This window comes from Pecten maximus, chromosome 8 (assembly GCF_902652985.1).
Source record: "Pecten maximus chromosome 8, xPecMax1.1, whole genome shotgun sequence".
NCBI classification, from domain to species: Eukaryota; Metazoa; Mollusca; class Bivalvia; order Pectinida; family Pectinidae; genus Pecten; species Pecten maximus.
In genome coordinates, this window is record NC_047022.1 from 23,538,821 (window position 1) to 23,551,860 (window position 13,040).

At 32.7% G+C, this 13,040-nt stretch overlaps 1 protein-coding gene across 1 annotated transcript; it reads left to right on the forward strand.

The window, feature by feature from the left end:
- The first annotated feature begins 248 nt into the window (after positions 1-248).
- Positions 249-13,040, forward strand: LOC117332849 (short-chain specific acyl-CoA dehydrogenase, mitochondrial-like). Its single transcript, XM_033891901.1, has 12 exons — positions 249-342; positions 2,560-2,711; positions 3,294-3,443; positions 3,944-4,055; positions 4,330-4,445; positions 4,628-4,663; positions 4,949-5,119; positions 5,502-5,558; positions 6,552-6,632; positions 6,946-7,041; positions 7,590-7,646; positions 10,090-13,040. The coding sequence occupies exons 1-12, from the start codon at positions 291-293 to the stop codon at positions 10,243-10,245; spliced, it is 1,236 nt and encodes a 411-aa protein (XP_033747792.1). The 5' UTR covers positions 249-290; the 3' UTR covers positions 10,246-13,040.

Genomic DNA, 13,040 nt, shown 5'->3' on the forward strand with positions numbered 1-13,040 from the left:
GGGGAAGTAACTCTTATCACTTTCTAAACAAGTAAATGAACCGGAGGAAATGTTTTGGGGCAGTACCAGTTGGTACTATGAAACTTGTACTAGAAATATAGGGTGATATCATGAATATTAATTGTTTTATCGTCTGTTGGTATTAAGAAAATTGTTTGGATCTGTTCTCATATAATCTATAAATATCCTTACTGCTAGACGATCCCCTGACCTCTCCGAATGCGCCGCGTCCTTTGACACCTGGAACTCTTCAATGTATGAAGATCACCTCTCAACCACACTGAAGAAATATGGCGACTGCTAGAACTTTGTTTCGATTTGGGAGGATTTTCGCTGGAAAAAGTATGCAATTGTCGATTAATCAGCCCATTTTTAGAAATAACTTTAAAAGACTGTATTTATTCCATGCGTAGCTTATGTCTGTGCGATGATGTTTTGGATAGTTTATTTTAGGTCAATGGTTACTGGCTTACACAACACCTATTGCCTAACATTCGGCGAGCTGTCCAAAGTTTATTTTGGTTTCAAAGTGGGGTGAAGATGGTGATTAATGTGTCTTATTTAAAAAAAAAACTTTGATTTTGCCTCACATGTGCTGGAAAAAAAAATGGTTTCACCAACTCGCGAGCCCTACTGTAGATTTTGACCATCTCGGGTCATTTATCTAATCTAACTGATAACGTTGCCCTACATAACGCCACAGGTACTTGTGGACATGATTATGATATTTCTAATTCAAATGTTTCATTACAGACGAGTAAATTATTGTATTACAATCGCATGCTTAATTTATAAGGCAGAGGTACGATTTTTTTTTCAAATTAAGCATGTGATTGTAATACAATAATTTACTCGTCTACAATGAAACATTTGAATTAGAAATATCATACACTGTAATCATGTCCACAAGTACCTGTGCATAACGCTGGAAAGGTTATGTGTATTGTATGAACGGGTCACATGTCATGTAAGCGAACAGAATCAAAAGTATTAATGAAGTTGGGAACTCCCGAGACGCATACATGTCGACCCTTGAAAATCCAAACGAGGGATTTCAGCTACTCTAGCTAGACATAGCTACTATCGATAGCTGAATTCAGCTACTTCAAAACCTGTTGACATGTCAAAATGATCCGGTATGCCACCCTACCAGACACGGTACTTAAACAACTTTCAAGAATATAAACACTGTCGTTGTTTTCAATTTTTATATTTTGTTTATATTCCTGGAAGTTGTTTAAATACTTTGTCTGGTAGGGTGGCGTAACCGATCATTTTGCGGCGCACGTGCGACTTTGTGTATTTGACACGTCAACAGGTAAATTATTTTGAAGTAGCTGAATCCAGCCATCGATAGTAGCTATGTTTAGCTAGAATAGCTGAAATCAGTAGCTGAAAATGGCAGATTTCCCCAACCTGAAAATCACTTTAAACTTTAATAAGTCCACTGGCATGTTTGCATATTATATGCAAGTTAGTAGTTTTCCAAACCTACAAATATTATAACTTCATTCTTATATCAAAATTTGACAATGTTTAATTGAAAAGAATAAGATTAATAAAAAGAAATAATTGTGTATTTCTTTAAAAAGAAAATCCTATCAAGAGCACTAAATTTAGTGAATCAAATTATAAGTCAAATGAATTCTTCAACCAATATATATATATATATATTAGTGATGTGTCGATGATCGGTAATGATCGATTAACGGTTGATTATTGTCTACCGATTACGATCATCGATCATGTTTTGTATAATCGATCAATCGGGTCCCTATGTTTATATACATATAATGCCATCAGAATTTTTATTCTAATTGTTAACTAATTATATTTCTTAAGACACTATTCAGTTAAAATTAAATATTCTTTATTCACCAGTATGAGTTTGGCATCTTTGGCTCTAATCTTTAAGCCCTTCATTCAGTATTGAAAAATCATTGAGGCAATGTAGTTGTCTAGTTGATACTCATAACTCAGTGAACCATGATATTACTGAAACATATATTTATTTAAATGTATATACATGCAGTATGTTACATCAAAACAAAACAAAACAATAAGTGATAATAAGTGTTAACTTATTACAAATGTATTGTGTTAACTTAAAAGCTGCAATCATGTGTATTTTCTAGTCATAATAAACTTGTCAAGTTTTATAATCACTAGTTTGATAATTTTAAATTTCAATAGGAAGTTTTAATGGCATTATACATTCTTTGTCCCATAGATATAAATAGCAAATGCATAAGTAAGTGCCAGTTGCCTTCTCTGGCTTAATTTTGTTTCCATTTTTAATTTCAAACAGACTAATCAATAACAACCGATTATAATTGTATAATCGGTTACCGAGATCATGCGATTACAACCGATCATCGGTTGGCGTGTTCAACCGATAACCCAACACTAATATATATATATATATATATATCAAAGTACTTACATGTACTTTACCCAATTCTGAATTAAAGCCAGTCCCTGTTAGTCCAGTACAAAATAAGGAAATTTGAATTTGACTCTGAGAGTTCAAGGTATATTTTCTTTTTTCCTATTTTTCAGATGTGGCTGCTGCTTGTAGACCAATGTCTAGTTTGTCAAGTTTACCAGACACACATGAAATGCTAAGACAGTCAGTGAGAGATTTTGCAGATAAAGAATTAGTACCAATAGCAGCAAAGCTAGACAAAGAACACTTGTATCCAACTGAACAGGTAAAACTTTTTAACATTTTACTGTAGAAACTTTGTACCAGCTGCAGGAAAATTTTTAACTGCATGCTTGTTGAATAAAGTAATGTAATTCTAGGTGTTATATCTATGTAAACTGATAATAAATTACTGTGATCACTTCATTTCTAAATGAAGTTACTGACTAAGTAATACATTTTTTTTTTGCATTCCGATGTGAAATGACTTGAATTCAAATCAAAACAGCAAATAATTTCATGGTTTAATTATACTGATAACATAAAAATACCAACCATTGGGTGATTGTTGGTGAGAAGTCTTCCATAAAAAATATGATATACTTTGTTAGATAACATTTAGAGGGGAGACAACTCCAGGAATATATAAACCTTAAGGTGAAAGTCAAAGAAACCAAGTACTAGTCTCCTCTAAAGCCATTGACTAGTCTGACATGTCCGGTGAAACTTTTTTGTGAAAATCATCAATAACGATTTGGTAAAATAAATAGAATTTAACTTTAATTGATTTTGCATGTACATGTAACTACAAACATGTGTTTTTATTTTGATAAACAAAAACTATAATGTATGTGATGATTTTATGAAGGTGAAGAAACTGGGAGAGATGGGGTTGATGTGTGTCGACATACCAGAATCTGATGGTGGCACAGGACTAGATTACCTGGCCTACGCCATCGCCATGGAGGAGGTCAGCCGAGGTTGTGCGTCCACTGGTTGTATAATGAGTGTTAATAATGTAAGTCTGCATTTTTGTGAACTTAGTTCAAATGTCCTGAATTTATATATGAAGATTGTTCATGTAATATTTTCCCATTGAAACCACATCTGTAACCATCTCCTCAACTCTTAAATATGAACAATAACATACAGGACATAAAAACAGAATTGCAAGTTATAGCATGTTTGAATTACATTGTACTTGTAAAATATTGACATTTCACAGATTTTTTAAACATTCTCTCAGTTTGACCTTTTACCGTCAGTTGTTTTATTTTTTTAAAGAAAGATATGAAACAGTTTTTGTTAATTTCTATATTTTCAGTCTCAATGAATTGAAACTATTAACTATTACTTGCTTTTTAATGATATTGAAATTTAAATTCAAAATTAAGTGTTGCAAATGTTTGAAAATTGTATAGAATTGTATTTTAGAAATATTCAGATAAAATTTTGTAATCTATATCAGACTAAATAATAAAAATCTTAACTTTAATGCTAATACATATGTTTGTACAGTCCTTGTATCTGGGGCCTGTAAACAAGTTTGCTACACCAGCACAAAAGGAGAAGTTTGTACATCCGTTCCTCTCAGGTGATCGTGTTGGCTGCTTTGCGCTCAGTGAACCAGGTACGGCATCATAAATTTAAGATTAAGATCTATGTTGTGAAAGCTTCAGAACCTTTTCTGTTCAAGAGGAGTTATTTTTCATATCTTTATGTTGAAACTGTCCGTATGATAGGGAACCTTGAAATTTCTTGAATTTCATCTTAATGATAAACTTTGCTAGTTGAAGAGATGATTATTGACAACTTTTCAGAAAAAAAAATCGGCACTTTATGATTTACCGTTTCCAAGTCTCTTCCCTATGACACTGCTTAATAGTAGTACTTTATATTTATAGGTAATGGCAGTGATGCTGGGGCAGCCTCCACTACAGCTAGGTTAGATGGAGATTCCTGGGTCCTCAATGGAACCAAGGCCTGGATTACTAATGGCTATGAGGCAGATGCTGCAATAGTATGTTTATAAATGTATTTACTACTAAAGTCCAATGTTAACTTTCAACATGTATACTATGTCAGAAAAATATCAGAACTAAAATTGCTTGGAGTGAAAAATTGAAAATACATCATTTTTTTCTAGTGATAATGAAATGTTTATTTACAAAGCAAAAGATAAAGCTTTGCTTCATGTTTTAGGTATTTGCAACAACTGACAAAGGAATGAAACACAAGGTAAGCATATAGCTTATTATCATCTGACCTTATGGACACTATTAGAAGGATAAGGAGATTGTGGCAGGATGATGTTTTACACATTTTGAATAATCATTAATAATAAGCAAAAAGTTTCTTCACGATGTAAGTTATACTTATATTATGCCTTTCTATCTGTTTATTCAAAGCCACTACTTTAGAGACAGGACTGAGATTTTCTTACTTGTGTTTAATTTGTGTGTAATTGTTAATAATATAAGTAGATTTAGAACATACACATAAGACATGTAAATGTTTTGTTAGGGGATCAGCGCATTCTTGGTGCCCAAACCAACACCTGGTCTGTCCCTAGGGAAGAAAGAGGACAAACTCGGTATCAAAGCCACATCTACTTGCTATCTCATTTTTGAGGACTGCAGGATACCGAGGGAAAACCTACTTGGTGAACCAGGCATGGGCTTCAAAATTGCCATGGTAGGTGTTTTTTGGGGTTTTTTTTACATCAAATTTTCCATATCTTTTTAACATGTGTCATTACTAATGATATGATTCCAAAATTAAAAACTGTATTAAAGATACATTTTTATAAAGGAAGTGAAAACAAATTTTGCAGGGAAAAAAAATTGAAAACTTAACCACTCAAGACTGAAAACTAACCTATGAAAGACATAGTAATTTTCACTTTCAGTTTTATAGATACTATTAAAAGTACATATATATGCAGAAAAAAAAAAAAAAAAAAAAAAAATAAATTCAGAAAACCAAAGTTAAATAACCTAATTTGTACTCTAATTTAAAAGTTATTGTACTCCAGCTAGGACTTAATTGTATCCTTTCTTACAATTTTCTTCTGCAGCAAACATTAGATGCTGGAAGAATAGGAATAGCTGCACAAGGATTGGGAATCGCCCAGGTAAGTTATGCTGTGTCATATACATATGCATGCTTTGCCATGTGACAATAAAGTATTCTGTAGATACATGTATCTTATATGGATAAAATATAAACAAATCCAGATTTACGGTATACCCTTGTATTAGTTCCCTTCAGGTAAAACCAGGGGACTACAGCTTTCCTATACATCATAATGCCAAAGTTTGTCAGTGCTTTCAAGGCTTCATTCCTTGAAGGATTTTGATTAAAGGACCATAATATCTCGGACAAGTTTGAGTTTCAGAGTTTTTGGGTCAAGGTCACTGTTACTATCTTAAGCGGGGGACTGGTAGGGGACATGTATTGCTGCAATGCCTGGTTTGCTTGTTTTTTTTTTCTTATTCAAAATTGGCGTTGTTGAAGTATTGTTTACTTGCCAACTTTCTCAAATTAGTAGGGAGTGTCCCGAATTCAGGCTCTCTGCCAAGTTTCCCATTTGTATTGATCAAAAATAGAGTACCAGGATAACTTATCAAAATTTTGACACTTGCTAAACAATTAATTAAAACCAATGAACCTGCAGGTGCATGGTTTCGTAGCAGGTTGATCACTGTTGATTAAATGTTTGTATATCGCTTCATATACTTTTTTTGATGTCAAGCTCAAGCAAACAAAAAATAACCTTTAAATAATTAAGGAAACAAATAAATAAATTGTTAATAAAGACCCATTTAGACCAAAGGCCTGGTCGCATGTAAACATGTGCTTCATGTCATATATATCATTATATATGCATACATATAGTAGCAGTTAGCTGGGACCTGTTTTGGCTGAATTAAACTTAGCATATTCACATTTTGAAAGAAAGAAACATGTCCTCAAATACAAACTTTCATTAGCTCAATACATGCACTGTCATTTTAAACTAAGAAATTTAAAAGCTAGCCTATATACATTTACAGACATTTTAAACTTCATTAAGAATTTATATCGTACTTTAGAAATCTGACACATGTGATTTTTTTTACTGCAGGCGGCGTTTGAATGTGCCATCGATTATGCCCAGAAGAGGGAGGCCTTTGGTCTGCCAATATCACGCATGCAGACAATTCAGGTACAGTGCTTAATTTTTGTGATTGAATTTTTAAAGTTTGATCTTTTCTTTATTATTTTAAAAAATATGACTGAACTACATTGATCATTTAAAAAATGTGTTGGACTGTGAAAAGTGCAATATATATTTACTGTGTTGCAGCAGGCTGCATTACAATTATCTATAGCATATTCTGTGCTGCTTTATCAAGTCATCACATGTATATATCAAGCTAAAAACAAAGAATGTTTTAAATTGAAAAACATCACATTCTGAAGTTTTCTATCAAGTGGATCTAAGACTGATTAACTGAACTTGTTGTGTCTGTTTCCAGTCCAAACTGTCCGACATGGCCATGGCTATTGAGAGTGCCAGGCTCTTAACGTGGAAAGCCGCTATGCTGAAGGATGATGGCAAACCTTATATAAAGGTACAGTTATCACTTAATCTTACAGATGTACAAATCATTTTTGAATGAATGTCCTCGGAGCTTCTTTTTATGTATAACCGTTATTGTTTTTTTATGCATTGAATTATTTGCATGTATTTCATCATCAAGTGATTCTGCAGTGGATTGTAAGGAAAGTTCAATGTGGCATTGGAGTTTGATTTTTGTTCCTGATATGAGGAAAAGATATTAATATTAACAAAAAATTGTATAAGTGAGAGGACAATTATAGGGGAAAACTGGATATGAATTAACTAGATCTACTGCGATAATGGCAAAATGTTTCAAAAGCAAACTTAAGAGTGTGTGAATATGTCTACCATTCTGTTTATCTCAGTTAATTTCATGTACATAGATAATCATGCATGCATTTCTCAATGTGAAAATATGAATCACAACATTACATTGTACATGTATTTACATTGCAAAGGAAAAGTCATCACTCTGAGAATATGGATTTAATCAGTAAAAACAAAATATTGAGATTCCCTGTACACAGTTTACAATATAAAGTGTTATTTCATTTTTAGGAAGCAGCAATGGCCAAATTAGCAGCTTCTGAGGCCGCAACCACCGTTAGTCACCAGGTGAGTGACCCATACAAGGAACTACACATAGGGAAGGGGATCTGATCTTTATAAGGAACTACACATAGGGAAGGGGATCTGATTTTACAGTAGCTAGGTTTATTAAAACTTCCATTGTTAAAGATACTACATTGCCAACAGCATAAACAATGATTCTCCCAAAATATGATACTTTTGTACCCTCAGTATAGAAATACATCTAATTATCACCAACAAATAAAAAAAAATAGTAACCGATATTAAATAATGATTGCTTATGTAGGTCTGAATGTTACTCACCAAATATAATGGCAGAGCATGATGGAATATCTTTGGGGTTCTATTAATTTTTCAACCACTTTTGATTCTAAATATAAAAACGGTAGCTCACATTTTTTTGGAGGCTGGTAATTACATAAAGTATGTAACTTTGCATTTTGTATAAGAACAGTTTATCTATGATTTTAATTGACGGTAATGACTCTTTGTCGGAGATGTACTACTTGAATGTGAATATTGAAAGTTGGTGGTATTAAATTTTCTCCAAGAGCAACAGTAAAACATTTCACAGTCAAATATAATTCTGTAGTGGTTATCTTAAAACACTCTTTCATTGTTTGTGTAGGACCACAGACTGTTGATACAGGTACTCTGTGGTTGCAGCATTAAAAATGTTTAAAACAGCACTTGTTTTCAAAGTAATATTTTCTTCAAAACAAGCAAATGAACAAACTTGCATATTTACATTTGTACACTTAAGCATTGATGTCATTTTTTTTTAGTTTCATCGGGGTATGAAACAAATTTTGTTTGCAAACTGTATGAATCCGCGTAGCGGATTCTTATTCTTACAGAAGTTTGCAAACAAAATTTGTTTCATACCCCGATGAAACTAAAAAGTAATTGACATCAACGCTTATAATTAATTTTTGAAAATGATTTTCTAATTTAAAACATGTTTTACTGGTTTTAAATGGGATTCTTTTTCTCAAATCAATACGCAACGTCAATTGTCGTATTGTGACGTCACATTTTTCGCGCCATTCTCGGAATTTCTTTCATAGAAGAATGAAAAGAATTTTTCGACCAATCACATTTGAATATTTACCATGAAAACAAAGAAAAATTAATTATAATCATACATGCCATACCTCCCGGCGTGAGACAAAATCTCCCTTATTTTCAAGTCATTTATTTCCTCCCGGCAGGAGAGCCAAAATTCCCGTATTTTGTAATTCCCTCCGGTATTTTTGCCGACGCCATTTTTGTTTACAATTCAGTGTTTTTCTCGCGAGATTTGGCTAAATTTAGCGATCACGTGATCCATCTGTTCACGTGATCACTCAATCAAAATGGCGCCTGTTGGAAACGGCTTTCACACGAAGCTCTGGCTAGTGTAATGTTTGCGCTAGAATATCTATCACCATGAAATAAAGGCAAGTCGCTTACAAACAATTTTAACCCCCTTAGCTAACAGACTTGAATTATGGTTTGTTTTCTTTTAGGACCATACTTTGATGATGGTAATTGATACAGAGTCTGGTCAGACGCAAAATCACACGTGTTTTTCATTTACCATGTGTATCGTTGATCAGTGATAGCAAGATGAAATCCGATAATTTCTTTTAGAAAACTATCAAAATTAAACATCTGTTGGTCGTTACAAAGTGGTCAATCATGTTGTTTACAATGACTGTACAGTCCATGACAGAGACAATATACAAAATCTAGAATGATCGTGATAAGATGTACTGCAGTCTCCTAACATTACATCTTCCGTTCTCATAATTTCATGTATACACTTGCACACTTGGAATATTTTTATATCTAAATGGTCCAACATAAGGTATCCCACAGGACATTTCATGGTGATTTTTACAACTTCGGAGTGGATCAAGCTTTCTAATTTTAAGAAAATCCAAACTGATAAATGAATAACTTGCTTGTCTTAATCTTTAGCTACATGTAATTATAATATACCCTTTTCAAATGCTGTTATGCAATATGCATAAAGCTGCGAAACTTTTTGTGTTGCATAAAAAAAATCGGAAAAAAATTCATATCATCAGAATCTGAATGTATACTTATTGCATTTTTTACCTTACACAACTTTTTGTTGTTTGCATATACAATATGATTAATATCTAAAATAAATACAAATATTCTTTATCACTTTCAAAATTAGTTAATTGCTAAAAAATTGAGTAAAAATGTCGATATTTATGTCTCCCTTATTTTAGGCAAAATTCCCTTAAAATAATCATCAATCTCCCTTATTGGTCTCCCAAAAATATGGCATGTATGTATAATGCATTTGAAACAAAAACCATTATGCTTCATTGAAACATAAATGTTCTTATTGATAGAATAAAACATTACAAGCTGTTAGTGTTTGATTTGTACAACCAGATTAGGATTTCTTTTTTAATTCTTTTAAGATATTAATATTGTTGTAAACCTACAGGCCATCCAAGTGTTAGGAGGTATGGGGTACACAGCCGACATGCCTGCTGAGCGACACTATCGGGACGCACGGATCACTGAGATCTATGAAGGCACTAGTGAGATTCAACGTCTTGTAATAGCTGGCCAACTTCTCAAGGAGTACCCCTCCAGTTAACATGAACAGCAAGGATCAATGATTCAGAGGGACAAAACAATTTAACACAAAATATAGACAGGAAAGAAGGCAGCATGCATTTATGTAAAGACTAAGGTAATAAGGTGTAAAGAAATTTTGTACTGAAATTTTGTGATGCTTTCCAGAAACTGACCAGGTAGTTTATTTTCTTAAAGACAATAGTAAAACAAACATGTTGATAGTGTTACAATTGCCTTAACGCTGTGACAAAGTCCCTCACATTGCATCTCTTCATTTCATTTATCTAATCTGTGATATATCACTTCATACATGTATCTATTTGTGAAGTGCCAAATTTGTGATATATTGCATCAGTTTGATTTGCTATTTGGGTTTTGAGTAGAAATACATACAATGTATGTTCATTTTACATATAAAATGAAAACGATCAGGGAATTTTCTGGGTTAACCTCATTTCTTGTTTGAAAGAGAAGGATAAAGGGAAGTGTGCTGAAATCAATTGCATCGAGGGAAATAAAGGGGAAACAGCTGTGTTATTGACTCAAGGGGAGGGAGTGAAGGGGAGGGAGTGAAGAGGAGAGACACAGGTACATTAAGGAGTGGAGTTGGGATGAAGGGAAATTATCTAGGCTACTGACTCTAGGAAGAGGGTTGAGGAAAGGGGAAGACAATGCTATTGATAGCATTAAGGTGTGGAGTAAAGACAAGGGAGGAGCAGCTGATTGTGTGTTGTTAAATGAAGAGGAATTGAAGAGGAGAGACGCCAGATAAATTACAGCATAGACTGTTAAGATTTTCTCATACTTTAAGGTTGATTTATACATGTACTGATTACTGCTAACAGTGATGAGACTTGAAGTAATATGAAGTCTCGTCATTTTTTAGAGTGCGATTTGTGGTGATTTATTAAAGGACATTACTTTCACACTTTTTTTCCTCAATGATGAGCTCAGAATATCAGGAACTCAGAAATGGTCTAGCAGCAAACTCACCATATAAGATATATAATAGGGTGTCCAGCCGTATACAATTTCATGGCAAAATAGTTACAAGTGAGATCCAGTCCTAGATAGATAATCCTTGTTCATTCCTAACAGTGTCGTGCATTTAAATAGTTAGGATTAGACCCAATATTTTGGTGTATAGATGCTTTGCTTATAAAAAGTATGTAACCGTTTATACACATGTACATTGTACATGTACTTGCATGGTGTATGCTTAAATTAAGTTTTGTAATGCTAAATCAAAATCTTTTCAAGTCAGGTCATAAATTTGCTCAATAATTTTTACGTTGATGCTAGTATGCTACATATTTTGTTTTATATTTTTGACCAAGTAAACACTCAAAGAAATAGATGTTTAGGAACATTCTAATGACTACAGACAGACAGAGAGAGAGACAGACTCTTTATTTCCTCTTTCAAGAGATTTGACAATACAAATTCAAACAACAAAAGAATATTTACAATATTGGAATGAATGGAATGTTACATTATCATTATGTCAGGTTATGAAAGTTTAGATTTCATATCGTCCAGCAACATCTCAACACCATCCGCAACTACCAGCATTAAACGTTCCCAGTCATCTTCTTCTTCTAATTGAACATGTGTACGACTACCTAGTAAAATGTCTGTTTGATAATTATCTTCCAGAAATGAAAATTTCACATAATCTTGGACATTTATAGTATTTATCACTTTATCAAGAAAAATATCACGTGTGAGGTAGAGCACTGGACATTCAACAATTAAATGCGATACAATATCTGTTGAACATTTTTCACACAACTTACACGTAACTCCTTGCTCTTCATAAGTGATTGATAACAATATCAGCTAGGTCAACTATTTTCCAAGTATATTTTGGGAACTTTTTACATATACTTAGGAGTGGGTTATGGCCCATTGACTCGTGAATACCATTATATCTTCTTAGTTCAACTTATATGCTTAAATTAATTTTTGTAATGCTTAATCAAAATCTTTTCAAGTCATGTCATAAATTTGCTCAATAATTTTTACGTTGATGCTAGTATGCTACATATTTTGTTTTATATTTTTGTCCAACTAAACACTCAAAGAAATAGATGTTTAGGAACATTCTAATGACTGCAGAACCCTACAAATTAAAAAGAAAACTTCCTAGAATACATTATTGTTTCTGTTTAAACGTTTCAACGTTTATAACAGACATGATTTGAAGTAGATTTTGGGATTGTTTATCTTTCAGATCTCGAGTAAAAGATAAATTTAGGAACATGCACATCCTATGCAATCTTTCTCGTGAAAGTGTTGAAGAGTATGTATGCATATCGTTTGTGTACAATGATAACCTGATCAGTAAATAAGTAAAGTATACAACATAACTTTTAAAATATTTATGTGGGGATGAAATGCACATTTAATTAAAAATGTACTAGTAGGCCCAATGTGAACATACTTTCAGTGATAATTTTACACTGAAATTGAAACTATTTGATAGTTTATTTTCTCAAATTAATATTTGATTATTATAAATTAATATTTGTTTAAAATAAATACATACTAGTAAATTTAATAGAGCAAAGTTTCTGAGAATATATGGTTTATATTATTATGCAAGGTTTTTTTCTGATGCTTCTGTTATCAAATGGAATGGTATCCTTTTTATATAGTTCCTCAATTGCTGTGAAGTTGATATATAGTCACAATTTGGTATTGACAGATGTGTGGAAGTGTGACTGTGTATATAAAGTATTGTTGATGTATATACTAAGTGAAAATATTGTAGAAACAGTGGGATCAGAAACATAAAACATGTAATTAAACATT